Source organism: Schistocerca piceifrons, chromosome 7 (genome assembly GCF_021461385.2).
Source record: "Schistocerca piceifrons isolate TAMUIC-IGC-003096 chromosome 7, iqSchPice1.1, whole genome shotgun sequence".
In the NCBI taxonomy this organism is placed as follows: domain Eukaryota; kingdom Metazoa; phylum Arthropoda; class Insecta; order Orthoptera; family Acrididae; genus Schistocerca; species Schistocerca piceifrons.
The window spans coordinates 481,240,807-481,258,828 of record NC_060144.1 but is presented as its reverse complement, the minus strand read 5'-3'; the positions used below and the strand labels follow the sequence as shown (position 1 = coordinate 481,258,828).

At 42.5% G+C, this 18,022-nt stretch overlaps 1 protein-coding gene across 2 annotated transcripts in view; it reads right to left on the bottom strand.

The window, feature by feature from the left end:
* The window catches only part of LOC124709126 (DET1 homolog), a 57,000-nt gene that overhangs the window by 25,704 nt on the left and 13,274 nt on the right, over positions 1–18,022 (bottom strand). Inside the window, exons 3-4 of one of the 2 annotated variants that reach the window (XM_047240786.1) lie at positions 14,054–14,260; positions 11,964–12,179 (exon numbers count right to left, since the gene is read on the bottom strand). In XM_047240786.1, coding sequence (XP_047096742.1) covers positions 11,999–12,179; positions 14,054–14,260 — 388 coding nt within the window. In that variant the 3' untranslated portion in view covers positions 11,964–11,998. Of the gene's footprint in view, positions 1–11,963; positions 12,180–14,053; positions 14,261–18,022 lie in introns of those variants that run through there. The other variant, XM_047240785.1, reaches the window with a different exon arrangement.

Below are 18,022 nucleotides of genomic sequence, written 5' to 3'. Positions count from 1 at the left end.
CACATGTTAAGTAGCAACGGGATTATACCGATGGCAGAGCATGCGGATGCAATCAAGAAGCTGCCGGTCCTGAATACAATCTCACAGGCACAGCAAAATTAGTCACAAATTGAGATGGAGGCATTGGCCATTGTGTATGGTGTTACAAAATTCTGTGTTTTTCTCTATGGGAATAAGCTGCAGGTACTTACAAATGACAAACCCAACATTTCTCTGTTTGGTCCATGTGATCATCATTCACAAAAAACTGCACACAGTGTGCATCACTGGATTTTGTTCTTGAGCACTTACCATTTTGACATTCGCTTTTGGGGTACCACATAACACGCAAATGCTGTTTAATTATCACACCTCCCCACTGGCCCTGATGTTGACTTTGATGGTATGGAATCAATGTGTTTTGATCTACTAGATGGTATGGAATCAATGTGTTTTGATCTACTAGATGAGACAATGCACAACACTTTGCAAGATTTTCAAATAACTGCTCACGAAATAGCAGTGGCTTCTAGTCAGGACCCCTCCTGCATAGGATCATGTCAGGGGTGCAAAGAAGTTGGCCAAAGTGTCTCCCAAAAGGATTACCGTATTTACTCGAATCTAAGCCGCTTTTTTATGCCACATCTCCAAATCGAAACAAAGTTGGTCCATTGTAATATGAGACACAATTTAGGTCGAATGAATGGCGATACAGCTAGAGTAGTTTGGTTCGAGTCGTAAGCTTAGCAGTTAAGCTTTACCAGGTAGCCATTGCTATGCGTCAGGCACTCCGTCTGTATTTATACGGGTACCCTTCCTTTTTCACGTGCTTCATCTGGTTTGAATTGATAGCTTATTTTTATTTGATCTGATAAGTGCCGTTTTCTTTGTTATAGGTGTTTACGTCACTCTAAGCTCAAAATTCATTACTGTACTGTGTCATGCGTCGCATTCTGATAGTGCATGTTTACGTCCTGTCGCCGCTCACGGCATGGCTTGCTTTTGTGTGCGCTACCGCCGCTTTTTTTATTTTTTTTTAAAAAGAGAGAGAGAGAGAGAGAGAGAGAGAGAGAGAGAGAGAGAGAGAGAGAAATTGTCTCATTAGCAAAACAATGGCAAGAGACTGCTATTTGTTCTTACTTACATTGCTGCTTTCTTTGATAATGACCAACAAGAATCAAATAATAGACTGCATATGATAGATGTTCTGAACAAGAGTTTAGCGAAAATTTTTACAGGCACCTCTTTAGTACATTACATTCTACACAGAAATTAGAGTCGCCTTAGATTTAAAAATCTAGTCAATTGCTGTGCTTCATTTCTGACTGTATCACTATGAGGCATAAGAATAATATGAGTATAAACATGACATGATATGTATATTTTTCCGCATTTGCTGTTGTCTCACTCTAGTTTCGTGGTTTATTAGGCAGACAGGATTTAAATGAGATAGCAGCAAACATGAAACAATAGATGGCAAAATGTTTATATTTGTATTATTCTTATGGTGAAGAGAATTCTGCATGTGATTCACAATTCATAAAAGTTCCTATTAGCAACCATCTCTTCTCACAGGTAGGAAAAAATTCAGAACGTAGAGTTGGCTATATTGACAAACATCCCAAACAGTCTTGCCAGTCGGATTTTCGTAGTACATTGATATGCTGCTACATTCGAAGATGAACAATACGGAATTTGTATTTACTTCGTTGGATAATGTATGAAAATGCAGTGGTCGAAACTCGGGGCGGAGAAAAAAAGCTCGTCTTCCACCTTTTTTTAAAATTTATTTACTGACGCAGAGGATTTGGTGCCAGTATTTATCTTTGTGCCTACAAAGCATGCCTGTGTAGCACTACATATATTTGACGGTAGAAGTTAGTTGTGGCGGCACCCACCAACATTTTTCAGACCTTCCGCTTGCTTTGCACTCGATTCTAAGCCACAGGCGGTTTTTTGGATTACAAAAACCAGAAAAAAAGTGCGGCTTAGATTCGAGTAAATACGGTAGACCATGTGTTGCAAAATTATTTTTCAGTGAAACATAGGCTTAATGTTGTTCTGGAAGTACCCTTGTATGTAGCGGATGCTCAATGTCGCTTCATTGTTCACCCTATGGCACGTAGCCACCACTTGTAGTTGGTACATACATCCCACCCGGTGGTGTCTTCGATAAAAGCTCCATCTGGGTTCCACATTTATTGGCCAGGGACAAACAGTGCAATCATGCAGTTTGTAAATGTCAGGCTTGTGCCCACTACCAGGCCTCCCAAGCAAAAAGTGTTTCCTTCTGACCCAGGCCTCAGTACCCTTGGAACGGTTGCACACTGACTTTGCATATCTTTTTTACGGTGCAACTGGTTGCTGGTGGTGGATGTGCTTTCAGATTTTCTTTCTGTGGCACACATCTCTTTGACAATTACACAAACTTTGATCAGAGCACTAGCTACCATTTTCGCCACAGAGGGTGCTCCTCACATTTTAGTGTCTGACAACAGGCCTCAGTAACTTTCAGCAGAATCTGGGGCTTTTTGCCAGTGCAATGGAATACAGCATCTGACCACCACCCCTTTTCCACTCTGCATAGAATTCTGACATGGAGCAGATGGTGAGGGCATTTGATGCACAATGACCACTGCTGAGACCTCGACAGTGTTTCTTACCACCTACTGGTCCACCCAATCAATGGATAAAACCCAGCTGGGCCTCTGAATGCATGCAAGCCATGCAAGTTCTTGGGTCTGCTGCATCCTGCCAAAAGCTGTGCTACCAGCAGCATTCTGCTGTGTGGGCTTGCATGTCTGGCTAGAAGTCAGGTTGGGCATTGGGTGTCATTCTCGGCCAGAAGGAGTGCCGAAAGTTCCTCGTCGCTTCCGAGAGGGAGTACCCGATCTGTCACTGGATCCTGTTGCGGCCATGACATACACATAAACTAATCACGCCCCCCCCCCCCCTCCTCGGGCCAGCGAAGCAGTGAAGGGGACTGCCAGCAACACCTGTCTCAGGCCATCCCTGAAAACTGCCGGTGCTCCTTGGTTCGCCCCCTGGACACAGCCACAGTTTCGTTACAGCTTGTGCTCACAGCATCATTACTAGCAGTGACAGCAGCCAACAACCAAACTGGCACAGGACTTGCAATCCATGAAGGTTGAGTCACTCCCTACAACACTGCAGTCACCACCAGTCTCAATGCCTCAGCAGTAATTACAGCCTCCAGAGGGCCAAGGCAACGAGAAATTGAAATGCCGTTGGAGCCAATGGCAGGGCTGCCCCCACGATGCTCGTTCTTGCCCCAGCAGTTGTAACACAGATATAGTCATTTGTGATGCTAAATGTCTATTAGAAGGGGAGGGATTTTGTATCGCCACCAGACTCGGGCAATGACATCAGGGTTGGCCATCCAGAGCCGTACAGCGTCACACCTGCACCATGGGCAGCATAGTGTCAGTTGGCAAGACCCTCTAGTAGTGTAGGCAATGAGGAAAGTGTACTGTTAGTTGTGTTGTTGCATCCAAAGCTTACCAGCTGGAGATGTTACCGTTTGCACACAGTGACACTTGTATTTCATTGCTCCTCTCCATTAGCATTCAGGTTTTGCATGTACGCTACCGATGATTCTTGGCTTCATGACTGAAGGAAGGAAGCTTAGAGTTAAACACCCTGTCATGAGAGAGAGCATAAGTTTGCATTACGAAGGGATGGGAAAGAAATTGGCATGGCCTTTTTGAAGGAACCATGCAGGAATTTGCTTGGAGCAATTTGGGGAGATCATGGAAAACCTAAATCTGGACAGTTGGATGGGTATTTGAACAGTCATCCTCCCAAGAGTGAGTCCAGTATGTTAATCATTGTGCCAGCTCTGCCACCTCACATGGTTTCATGATTGAATTCCTCTCAGTTTATCATTTCAGATTTTGTATGGTGAACTGTCATCCAGTCGGTCTATTTTTTTCCTGGCGACTTACTGTTTTTTTCTCTCTAAGACTACTTAGAGACAATCCCCCAGCTCTGCAGCATGTTTGCAAAAGTTTTGTAAATAGGTCACTGTTGTTACAAAAATAACTTGGGAGCAAAGGAGACCTATCACTGAACACTAAAAGCATTGTGTCATTGTCAGGAACAAGTAAAACAGTGAAAGCTTTGCTAGCTTTTTGATTAATATTATTTAGTGAGGGGTCTCCTTCACTGTTAAATTATGTACATTCTGCCAGAACTTTCCTTACCATTGTCTCAGTTTTTATTTCTATAAACAACTATTTTCTTTGAAAAATACCAATGCATTCATTACACATTATTCTGCCAGTGGGAAATAAACAATAACTATTTAATAAAACTGGGTAAACAGCAACTTTTGTGAATGTACTGGCTTTTTGCTAAATTCCTATGTTTCGTTTAGGTGGCATAAGAACACACAAACTGATCAGCAAGAACATTGCAACCACCAACCTACAAGTAATATCAGACAATCCAGGCGATAGTGTCACCTGGTGAGAAGTGACTGTTAGTCAGATACATGTATGGTGCATGCAGTATCAATGAGAGTCTGTGTGTACAATGGGGAAGGCTCGCAATCCGAGTTTGACCGAGGGCAGATTGTGATGGCTTGGAGGCTCGGCATGAGCGTTTCAGAAACTGCACAACTTTTTGAGTGTTTGAGGAATGCTGTGGTGAGTGTCTCCAATGTGTGGCAAAACCAAGGTGAAACCACGCTGAGACGTTGTGGGATTGGGCGGCCACCTCTAATTATGGATGTCGGACATCGTAGGCTGGGCAGACTGTAAAACAGGACAGGCAGCAAACTGTGGTGGAACGAACATCCGACTTTAATGCTGGGGAGAGTACAAGTGTGTCTGAAGACACAATGTACTGAACACTCCTAACGATGGGCCTTCGCAGCCAGTGACCCATCCAAGTGTCATTCTAACATCACCAACTATGACTGAAATGGGCATGTGTCCACTGGCACTGGATGTTGATTCAGGTGCAGAGCATTGCATGGTCTTCTTGATCATGCTGATGGGAGGGCACGAATCCATCGTCTTACAGGGGAACAGTTTTTGGCACTCGTACTGCAGGATGGAGACAAGCTGGTGGCGGCTCCATTATGCTCTGGAGAGCATTCATGTGTGCAGCCATGGGTCTGGTGAGCTTGTGCAAGGCACCATGATGGCCAAAGAATATCGTACACTGGTTGCAGACCATGTACATGTACATCCATACTCTGCAAGCCACCTGACGGTGTGTGGCGGAGGGTACCTTGAGTACCTCTATCAGTTAGCTCCCTTCTATTCCAGTCTCATATTGTTCGTGGAAAGGAGGATTGTCGGTATGCCTCTGTGTGGGCTCTGATCTCTCTGATTTTATCCTCATGGTCTCTTCGCGAGATATACGTAGGAGGGAGAAATATACTGCTTGACTCCTCGGTGAAGGTATGTTCTCGAAACTTCAACAAAAGCCCGTACCGAGCTACTGAGCATCTCTCCTGCAGAGTCTTCCACTGGAGTTTATCTATCATCTCTGTAACGCTTTCGCGATTACTAAATGATCCTGTAACGAAGCGCGCTGCTCTCCGTTGGATCTTCTCTATCTCTTCTATCAACCCTATCTGGTACGGATCCCACACTGCTGAGCAGTATTCAAGCAGTGGGTAAACAAGCATACTGTAACCTACTTCCTTTGTTTTCGGATTGCATTTCCTTAGGATCCTTCCAATGAATCTCAGTCTGGCATCTGCTTTACTGACGATCAACTTTATATGATCATTCCATTTTAAATCACTCCTAATGCTTACTCCCAGATAATTAATGGAATTAACTGCTTCCAGTTGCTGACCTGCCATATTGTAGCTAAATGATAAGGGATCTTTCTTTCTATGTATTCGCAGCACATTACACTTTTCTACATTAAGATTCAATTGCCATTCCCTGCACCATGCGTCAATTCGCTGCAGATCCTCCTGCATTTCAGTACAATTTTCCATTGTTACAACCTCTTGATATAGCACAGCATCCCTTCAAGACAATCATATTTCCTGGCAGCAGTGGCATTTTTCAACAAGACAATGTGCCATGCCACAAGGCCAGGAGTGTTGTGGACTGGTTTGAGGAACACAGCGATGAGTCCCAACTAATGTGCTGGCCCCCAACTCGTCAGATCTGAATCTGACTGAACGCATCTGAGATGTGATTGAACATGGAGTCAGAGCTTCCCCCCCCCCCCCCCCCCCCCCCCCCCCCGATGTTTTTCTCTTGTCAATAATATAGAAACACACACACACACACACACACACACACACACACACACACACACACACACACACACACACGTGGCTCTTACATACCACTTTTTCTAAACTTTTCATGATTTGGCTCAGTTCCATCTAAAAATGAGATGTGTGAAATTTACTTTCAGTAGGATTAAGGAATAGGTATCCCCAGTCCTACAAAATCTGAAAATTCAGAAAACAAGTCCACAAAATATTACTTCTTCACAGCAAATTTATTCATTTCGTAATGTAGGCACATTGTTTACTTCAGTCTCTTTTACTGAATGTGTTGTCATTGCATATATCATACTGTTCAGGAATAATGAGAAGTCAGTGACCCTACGATGGTTAGAAAGAGGACAGAGCAAGCTGAGCCATTACATTTTACAGAGCAACGCACTTTGTCTTTCAACTTTGAGGGTAGCCAACAGTCGTAGCAAGTATAATGTCTTTCAGTTATTTTACAATAGATAATTCAATTGTTCAAGTAGTATTTGTATAAAATAACTGCAAGCAAATTCCATCTGTCAAATAAGCTTTCTTTCACAATTTGCAGTATTTAATTTAACTGGTTGACAAAGTGTCACCCTTGCTTTGTGTGCGGTGAGACTTTCTTGGGAAAAGCACAAATTCTGCCATAGGAAACAAGAAACTGCAATCTAAAATTAGAAGCTTTGTATGAGAAATGGAGGCAACTACAAAAATATGGTGTATTTTAAAAATTTACTTCATTAATTCTTAGGGAAGCATCATATTGTGGTGAATTTTTTTGTATTCTTGACGCTGTCCTTCATGCAAGGCAAATGGAGGAAGCCAATTATTGCTTACAAATGTTTAGTGTTCCATGATGAATGTGAATTTCACCACAAGAAGAGAAATCAATCTGTATTATTTGTATTTTCCTTCATGTGTGATCTATGCCCCTTCTGCAAACCAAAGTGGTGTAGGCTTATTTTTTTCATCTTCCTATCAAAATTCGTTAAATATCAGAGTGACAATCACAATATTTCTGTGTAGCTTAAAAAACTGAAAAATCAGTTTATAGAAGCTTTCTCATGAATCTGACAGCTGTACATTTTTTAATATTAATTAGCCTTATGAATCAATATAAAAAAAATGCACCAAATCATGCTATAGAATCATCTGATGAAGGCCCAAGAGGTTTTAAGTAGTAATCAATCAAATTCCAGATTGAACTGAACTATTTGTCTAATAAGATAAGACTTTTTTTTACCAGATTCGACTTGAGTGAGGAAATCCAAACGACAAATCCTTTGAGCTGGCATTAAAATAAAGATTTTGTCAATGATCTACATGTAGCTAATATACTGAAAATTGTAGATATTCTGGACTATAATACATTAGGAGATGCGGCACTAGCGAAAGTAAAGCTATGAGGATGGGCCGTGAGTCATGCTTGGGCAGCTCAGTCGATAGAGCACTTGTCTGCAAAAGGGAAAGGTCCCAAGTTTGAGTGTTAATCTGGCACACAGTTTAAATCTGCCAGGAAGTTACAACACATTACTTTCAAATAAATAAATAAATAAAGTAAAATAAGGTTACATAAGTAATACATACTCCAGGGTGTTACAGAATGTTGTCATATATTTTTAGTAGCTGACGAGAGACTTCTTGAAAGAGTCAAGAATTTAAACAATGTGTTATTTTATCTTTGTATTTACATAACAACATTGTACATAAGTGTGTTGCAGATTATGTTATTACAATTAATATGGCATTAGTAATTAAACTGAAAGTAATGAATATACAGTTTAATCAGCTACCTCTGTGTTACAGTATACAAGATAAAAAAAAATAAATGAATTTTTTAAGTGAATTTTCTTTTCATTCTTTTTTGGCAAGTACAAGGATCAAGGATGCAAGCTCTTCTTTGTTTTATTGAGACCAAATTACAAACAACTCTTTTTTTGTGCAATGGAACCAAATTAGGAATGGCAGGGAATCAAACCAAAAAAATTAAAGAGCCACCTTGATGAGCGCGCGCGCCCATGCCCACGCACATGCACCTCTTGGGTAACCTAGATGAAACCTTAACTTCCCAAAACCCAAACCCTTTAGCTGGTTCAGGTTCATTAATGATATCTTCGTGATTTGTAATCAGAGTCAAGGTACCTTATTTCATTCCTCCACAATATCAACACCTCTTCTCTCATTTGCCTTTCATGACAGCAAATATCCCCAAAATCTTGTATGCAGACAGATTTCCCATATCATATACTGAAACTCCCCAAATCCTCATACAAGCACTGAGAACCAGCTACAGAGGAGTATGCCAATCATCCAATATCATACTTTATTGGAACAACTGAAGCACATACTTTGCGAGAGCTCTCACCATTTATTATTGTGCACACAAAATAAGGAACATCTTACCCACAATCTTTCAACCCTTTTTAAAGTGGTATTCCTATCCTCAACCAGTCTATACAATATTCTGGGCCTTATTTATACCACACCCATTTCCAATCCCTTGACACATGGGACATATCTCTGCAGAAGACCCATGTGACGGACCTGTCCAATACACCCATCCAGCACATCCTAGTTCCTGCTCCAATATAGACACACTTACCCTAGCCTATTAAAGGCAGTGTCACCTCTGAAAGCAGTCAAGTCACATACCAGCTCTGCTGCAAATTCTGAACAATGTTTTGTGTGTTTTTTGTTTATTTATTTTTGTAATGTTGTTATTGTTGTTGTTGCTGCTGCTGCTGCTGTTGTTGTTGTTGTTGGCTTCAGTTCGAAGACTAGTTTGATGCAGCCCCCCACAGTACTCTATCACATGGAAGCCTCTTCATCTCCGAATAACTAACTGCAACTTACATCCTTCTGAATCTGCTTACTGCATTCACTTCTTTGTCTCCCTCTACGATTTCTACTCCCACACTTCCCTCATAATGTATCCTATTAACCAAACCTTTCTTTTAGTCAAGTTGTGCCACAAATTTCTTGTCTCCCAAATTATATTCAGTACCACCTAGGAACACACCCTCACTTCATGAGCCACTGTAGAGACGTTCGGTATGGTATTTAAACCAGGGAATGGGAGCAAAGTTTGATGATCAGGAATTTTACACCACCACTTCTCCTCCCCTTGATAGACAAATATTGGCTAACTCTCCCTCCCACATTCCTATTCCGTGCGACTGCTGCCTCTGACACAGCAGTTGACCACCATTCCCCAACCTTCCCTCCTGTTCCCTGCCTCCTTAACCCCCTTCCCCAAACACCCACAACCCACACAAACTCTCACCCCAGAAAAGCTGCTGAACTTCGGGACAACACAGTATAATATTAATCTTGCACAGCGTGGCCAAGCAGGTGTGTGTGTGTGTGTGTGTGTGTGTGTGTGTGTGTGTGTGTGTATAGCAAATATTTCTGCCTTGTTAATATGTCTCTTGACAATTAAAGCCCTATCCTATTTGTTGAGTTGTAACCTTTACTCTTATATTATTTACATTCAACCAGAACTTTCTATTACCACATCAATTTTTATTAATGTATATTCTGACTTCTTGTTCCACATTCATGAAGGTTCTCCTTGAAGGAATGAATGAAGTGAATCATATCCACAACAAAGCTTCATTAAGTCACAGTGGCAGCTAGACTTATACATGGGTCACCCAATAATTAAGTTTCCCCAGAGCTACGATGTAACAATCATATGACAGCTTGACAAGTCTCATTGCCTATTGTCAGGAGCACTGCAGCAGTGGCTGACAATGCCGGCTCTTATTCTTGCTCCCACCAACTGAGGGTCAGTCTGTTATATAGTTTCTTAATGCACAAAACAGAGTGCTAATTGAAATTTGTCATCACCTGGGTGAGATGTATGGGAAACAGATGTCATGAGCAATGTTATTGGTGTAGACAATTTTCTGAGGTTGTCAAAGAGTCCTCACTGAAGAGAGGACCATCATTCGTCAATGATAACCTTGTGTGGCAGCACATACGGAGAACTATCACTCCGTAATTATGGATCTCAGCAGCTACATACTGCACATATCACGACCCTTGTTGCATAAAATTGCAACTAAGCACCTACTGATTCCTCGACAGGATCTTCATGGATGATGAAACCTGGATTGCTCACTTTGCCCAGGAAACCAAGCAGCAGTTGATGCATTGGTATCAGAGTGGATCTCTGCTGAAAATGAAATTCAAATAGTGTGCAGTTTGAACAGACTGTGTCAGTGTGGAAAGTGATGCATACAGTGTTCTGGCCAGGAAAGGCATTCTACTCACTGACTTCCTGCCCTCTGCCAACTGTTACAGAGCTGTTCTGATCCATGATAATTCATGTCCACTTACAGCTCAGCGCACAACTGTTCTGAAGTAGTTCAGCTGAGAAAAGTTTGATCATCCACCTTTAAGTTTTGCTCTCACTCCAAGTGATATCCATCTTTCCTTGCATCTTAAGAAATTCCTAGCTTCCAATCAGCATATTCACCATAATGAAGAGCTGAAAATGACTCTCACATGCTGGTTCCACTCCCATGTTACAGATTTCTTTGACATAGACTACAAAAGATCATCCCAAGTTATGACAAGTGTCTCAATTCTAGTGGTGATTATGTTGAAGAAATACTTAAAATATTGCTGTACCTATGCCAATATAAATTTTTCATGTAGCAGTTTTCTTTAAAAAAAAAAATAGACAAATAAATAAATAAAAATTACAGTGTAAAATGAATGTGCGGTGTCTGTTCTTTCAGATATGTCCAAAAGAACAGACACCACACGAAATCTGCAGCTGTGGTACATATTATGTAAATGGAAGGTGGAGGAGGGGGGGAGAGAAAGGAAAGGGACTGTTGATGTCAAATGCATTAGGACTGTATGCGGAATCAGCGGCAGTGAGTGAAAATATGTGTTGGACCGGGATTCGACCCCAAGATTCTCCTGCTTGCTAGGCAAGTTGCGTTGACCACTGCACCACCAGGAAACAGCTGGTTGGTTGGTTGATTTATTTGGGGGAGGGAACCAAACAGTGAGGTCATCAGTCCCATTGGATTAGGGAAGGATGTTGGCCGTGCCCTTTCAAAGGAACCATCCCAGCATTTGCCTGAAGTGATTTAGGGAAATCATGGAAAACCTAAATCACGACAGCCGGATGCGGGTTTGAACCATTGTCCTCCTGAATGCGAGTCCAGTGTACTAACAACTGCGCCACCTCCCTCGGTCAGGAGACAACATTTATCACAATTATATGGACTACTTCGGCACATCTTCTGGCTGATTGACATTCCCACCTGGCACCACCTATCCACTGGCCATGTCCATGTCCATGTCCATGTCCATGTCCATGTCCATGTCCATGTCCATGTCCATGTCCATGTCCATGTCCATGTCCATGTCCATGTCCATGTCCATGTCCAAAACAGCAGACACCATGCATTCATATAATTGATTCACCTCAATGGGCAATAAACCCATCACCTTCAGAGCGGATGCACAATTAAGTCTCATCTCCGGCGGGAATTCATCACTCCAAAACCCATGACATTACACAAATGTGTGAAAGCATGCAGTTGCAGCAGTTTGTGGGTGGAGTGATCACTATGGAGGGTTGGTAGAGCCTTTCTTCTAGTTGTCAGAATGGCAATGACTCCCCCCCTGGGAACAGTGAATTCGATGGTTTGGCAAGGGCTGTGGGAGTCCGTCAGAGCTGAAGGTGGCTGCAGCAAGTCAGACGGTGTGCATATGAACTCTTTATTACTCCAACAAGCTACATCAGTTACAGGTACATGCTGTGTTCTGGTAGTGTTGCCCGGCATCGACCAACAGTGTTCGTGTTCCAGAGGCATGGTGAGACATCAATCTGGTAGCCCATTGCAAAGCGACGCTGTGGTGAACTGTCTGTGCAGCACCATGGTGGCTCAGTGGGGCTGATCGACCAAAGCTGAGTTGGCAGCTGGTGGCAGAATCACATCAGTCACATTATAATGCCTGCAACAATCTGAGAACTATCACTTAAACTTTAAACTGAAGCTCTCACCACGAGAGATCTATCTAATGTATTATGCCCCATTAGTCCCTCAATATCACTAACTTATTTAACCGTAGGCACTTTCCCAACTACAATCTGTATCTTTTAGTGCATTTACAATATTCCATAAAGCTTCTTAGCACCTAATATGTTCTCCTTTACATTGATTCTGACAGTTATCCAAGGCGGATTTTCTGCTAGCATGTGCACTGTTACACGGAAAATCTGGTGTGGTTTAACTGATGAAATCAGATGGAATTACTTGTTTCTATCTGTGTGGTGCCTTCAGCGAATTGCTGCTTTGAGTCAGTGCCATATAATAGAAAGATAAATTCAGACCATAAGATACTGTTGTAACACTGACCTACATTTCACTTTGTCAGAACTGCCACAATTGTTTACAACTACCCAACTGGAAAATAAAATAAGCAGTAGGAGAATAGCACAGTAATGAAAAAAGAAAAGCTCCACACATGCCTAAGGTGCTCTGTGGATGTCAAACTACATGTGTACTAGTGTCAACCCTTGCAGAACTCAATCTATAATAATGTCTTCAGTTACCTATTACGTAAATAATCATTTCCTATTTACTCTTGTATATACTTCCTGAACACAGACTCGCCGTAATACCTGATATATTTTACACAGAAAGGGTAAAAAGGGAGAAACACAAAATCAAGAAAAACAGAAACAAGACAGTACAAAAACACATTCTGCTACTTACTTGCTCTGCCGATGACTTCAGCACCTTTGCCAACCCTACTGCTGTCATCAAAATTTAGCAGTGCTATAAGATAGACTGTTGCTACCGCCCGCCCATCCCCCTTCCCCAAATTGTACGTAAAAATGTAGCAAGTCAGGGGCATATGGATGAGTGGAAGAGTAGTTGTTCTAGTTGTCGGGAGGGTAATGGCTCTCCCACCCGGGCATTGTCAGTTTGAAGGGTTGACAAGAGCAATGGGGGTCCATCAAAGGTGAAGGTGGCTGCAGCAAGACAGATGGCATGCTTGTAAACTCTTTATTACTCCAGTAAGCTGCAGCAGTTACAGGTGCACGCTCTCATTTTCCAATGCAGCCCAGTGTCGACCCATGGCACCCCTCTTCCTCAGGGATGATCAGGTGGTGATCCTGCGGCCCACACTGAAGCAATGCTGTGGCATATCATCTTCGCAGCAGTGTGGTGGCTTGGTGGTGCTGACAGACTATGAGCTGAGTAAGAAGCTGGCAGCATAGGCCATTGTGGCTGTGGCTGGCATTGGCCTGTGAAGCCTGCAGTGCTGGCTGGCACAGAGGTGGGCTGACGATGTTGACAGCTGTCCAGTGGATGGTGGAGTGGTCTAGCAGCACTTGACTGCTGTTTGAATACTGGATACAAATAATGCACTGCTCGTTGGCACAGTACTGCATCAACAGCTCATTACGAGAACCATGGCACATGTTGACAAAGTGTGACGGTAAGGTGTGATGGTTCCGCAAGTCGGCTATGTCGACAGTCACATGCCTTCAGGGTGGTAATTGGGAACACTGTATTCCAAATTTACTTTGTGTTGTCATGCTCCCCATGCAGAATTTTAGTTCACTGTACACAATGACAGCCCATGGACTGCTGACAGAGTTTGTAATCACAGTCACTTTTTTTGTGACATGTTGAGTTGAAACCTCGGATACAATACACTTACTGTATGTCAAAACTACAATAATGATACAGTATATTTTGAACAATTTCACAGTCTCTATTAATTTTAAAAATGAAATATACTTCTATAAAACGGCACTTTCTAAAAAGTGATGCAGCTTACCTGATGGGATGTTCACCACAAGCTTTTGGTCGCTCCATAACAGAGACCCATTTATCATCATAACTAAAGAGTGACAGATCTAGATATGGAGAGCAGCTGTACGACTGAGCACTGATTGGTAGTTGTGTTAACATTCGTTTGGTTGCCTCTGTTACACCACCAAACCGTGCACTCACAAATGTTTGCTTGCAACGCTGCTGGATCACCCTGTATCGCAAACATCAGTTTCATTAACAATAAATGCAAAACTAGAAAATTCTGCAGGAGATATAATGCAGTAAAAGACCACTAAAGAGAGACCTTCACGATACATTACGTGGGCCACAGCTTATTCTCACCAAAATTACATGACAGTAGGCTTAAAGCCTATCTGGGTATTCTTCTTTACATGACCTTGCAATCAAATAAAATAAAGTACAGAAAAGTCATTAACTTATATACAGCGACATAGTAAAAGGCAACATTGATGAAAATAGCATCAGACTAAAACTGTGTGATGAGTAAAGATAACATCAAATGGATATGGTTAGCACTACCTATGTATATAAGCAGAAAATGGAATATGAAAGCGTTAATTAGGAACTTACATTATTCAGAACATGCACACATACAGGGGCACAGCTACATTTTTGCAGTACTATTAGTCAACTCGTTTCTTCTGTGTCAGCTCATGCCCAATCATTTAACAACAACTGCAAAATATGGTTCCGCAATGGAATGATTTTAACCATTTTTAGCTATTTAGATGAAATTGCCACTTCTATAGTAATTACACCAGAGGATACTGTGCGACCAGGTATATATTGTGGTGGTACACGGTATTGATTTTAGAATTAAAAGTGCCTGAGGATCATGTTGCAGAGCTTCAAACTTGGTAGTAAAAGAATATCACAGCTAGTGGAGACAAAGTAATAAGAGACAAGTCTTTATTCTCCACCAGCAAACACAGAAATGCTGAAAGTTGCGAAATATGGAATAAAATTATATAAATGTTCTAATCTGCTCCTGCACCCTATCTCTGTCCATCTTCTTGTACTTCCTCTCTTTGTCCATCTCCTCCCCCTCCCCCTCCCCTCTTCCTTTGTTCATCACTCCGCATCTCTTCCATCACATCACATCCTCCTCCTCCTCCCCCGCGTCTCCCCCCCCCCCCCCCCCCAACGCCCCCCCCACCCCACCCCTTCTGATCCTGAACCTTGTTTATTGCTACTGCAAACAAAACCGTAATGCAGAATTGAAGTTGCTTAAAATGAGTGGGTTAACATGTTGGGATCATTGGTATACAGGGTATTAGGGACACCCATCCAGTTGCTGGATCTGTGAGGATGTTAGCTTTAATGACACAGTTTTAATTACCTTAGCCAGCTTCATCCTGACCCACAACCTCTTCACTTTTGAAGGCCAGACATACCAACAATTAAAGGGAACAGCCATGGGTACCAGGATGGCCCCCTCGTACGCCAACCTATTCATGGGTCGCTTAGAGGAAGCCTTCTTGGTTACCCAGGCCTGCCAACCCAAAGTTTGGTACAGATTTATTGATGACATCTTCATGATCTGGACTCACAGTGAAGAACTCCAGAATTTCCTCTCCAACCTCAACTCCTTTGGTTCCATCAGATTCACCTGGTCCTACTCCAAATCCCATGCCACTTTCCTTGACGTTGACCTCCATCTGTCCAATGGCCAGCTTCACACGTCCGTCCACATCAAACCCACCAACAAGCAACAGTACCTCCATTATGACAGCTGCCACCCATTCCACACCAAACGGTCCCTTCCCTACAGCCCAGGTCTTCGTGGCAAACGAATCTGCTCCAGTCCGGAATCCCTGAACCATTACACCAACAACCTGAAAACAGCTTTCACATCCCGCAACTACCCTCCCAACCTGGTACAGAAGCAAATAACCAGAGCCACTTCCTCATCCCCTCAAATCCGGAACCTCCCACAGAAGAACCACAAAAGTGCCCCACTTGTGACAGGATACTTTCCGGGACTGGATCAGACTCTGAATGTGGCTCTCCAGCAGGGATACGACTTCCTCAAATCCTGCCCTGAAATGAGATCCATCCTTCATGAAATCCTCTCCACTCCACCAAGAGTGTCTTTCCGCCGTCCACCTAACCTTCGTAACCTCTTACTTCATCCCTATGAAATCCCCAAACCACCTTCCTTACCCTCTGGCTCCTACCCTTGTAACCGCCCCTGGTGTAAAACCTGTCCAATGCACCCTCCCACCACCACCTACTCCAGTCCTATAACCCGGAAGGTGTACACGATCAAAGGCAGAGCCACGTGTGAAAGCACCCACGTGATTTACCAACTGACCTACCTACACTGTGAAGCTTTCTATGTGGGAATAACCAGCAACAAACTGTTCATTCGCATGAATGGACACAGGCAGACAGTGTTTGTTGGTAATGAGGATCACCCTGTGGCTAAGCATGCGTTGGTGCACAGCCAGCACAACTTGGCACAGTGTTACACTGTCCGGGTTACCTGGATACTTCCCACTAACACCAACCTATCAGAACTCCGGAGATGGGAACTTGCCCTTCAATATATCCTCTCTTCCCATTACCCACCAGGCCTCAACCTCCGCTAATTTCAAGTTGCCGCCGCTCATACCTCACCTGTCATTCAACAACATCTTTGCCTCTGTACTTCCACCTCGACTGACATCTCTGCCCTAACTCTTTGCCTTTACAAATGTCTGCTTGTGTCAGTGTATGTGCGGATGGATATGTATGTGTGCGCGAGTGTATACCTGTCCTTTTTTCCCCCTAAGGTAAGTCTTTCCGCTCCCGGGATTGGAATGACTCCTTACCCTCTCCCTTAAAACCCACATCCTTTCGTCTTTCACTCTCCTTCCCTCTTTCCTGATGAAGCAACCGTTGGTTGCGAAAGCTTGAATTTTGTGTGTGTGTCTATCAACCTGCCAGCGCTTTCGTTTGGTAAGTCACATCACATTTGTATCCAAAAATTCATCTAATGAGTAGAAGGAGTTGCCATTAAGAAATTCTTTTAATTTCCTTTTAAATGCTATATGGCTATCTGTCAGACTTTTGATGCTATTAGGTAAGGGACCAAAGACTTTTGTGGCAGCATAATTTACCCCCTTCTGAGCCAAAGTTAGATTTAACCTTGAGTAGTGAAGATCATCCTTTCTCCTAGTGTTGTAGCCGTGTACTACTTTTGAATTTGTTCAGATTGTTAATAACAAATTTCATAAGTGAATATATATATATATATTGTGAGGCTACAGTGAAGATTTCTAGCTCTTTAAATAAGTGTCTGCAGGATGATCTTGGATGAGCTCCAGCAATTATTCTGATTACATGCTTTTGTGCAATGAACACTCTTTTCCTCAATGATGAGTTACCCCAGAATATGATGCCATAGGAAAGCAGAGAATGAAAATAGGTGTGGTAAGCTCAGATGTATATCACCAAAATTTGCAATGACCCTAATAGCATAAGTAGCTGAACTCAAACGTTTCAGCAGATTCACTGTACCACGGTACTATAGGTTTTAATTTTAATGTTGACTGTGCCTTACGTAAGCATGTTATAGTAATTTTATGCTTCTGAAGAAGGCTAGATTAATTTAGCCGAAACCCGGTAAAGACCAGAAAATTTGTGTAACTGAGGCTCATTCTTCAAAATATTAGTCTATCACAGTTGCTGATGGGGCTGTAATATGCTAAAAATTCTTTTTGGTAACTGTTAAATATCTTGTATTTATGTTGTAGGATACATAATGAAGTATGTAACACCTCCTGTGCTCAATCTCCACCACTATGCAAGCAGCAGGACTCTCCATAACATTTCTTTAACCCAGAATTCAGTCAGAAAATATAAATCTACAAACTTGTCTTTCTTGTCCAGTCCTATCACAGTCAAGACAAAAAGGGGTGATCATCTCCCCTCAAGCCTTTCATCCACAGGATCTAGTCTCACGTCTTGC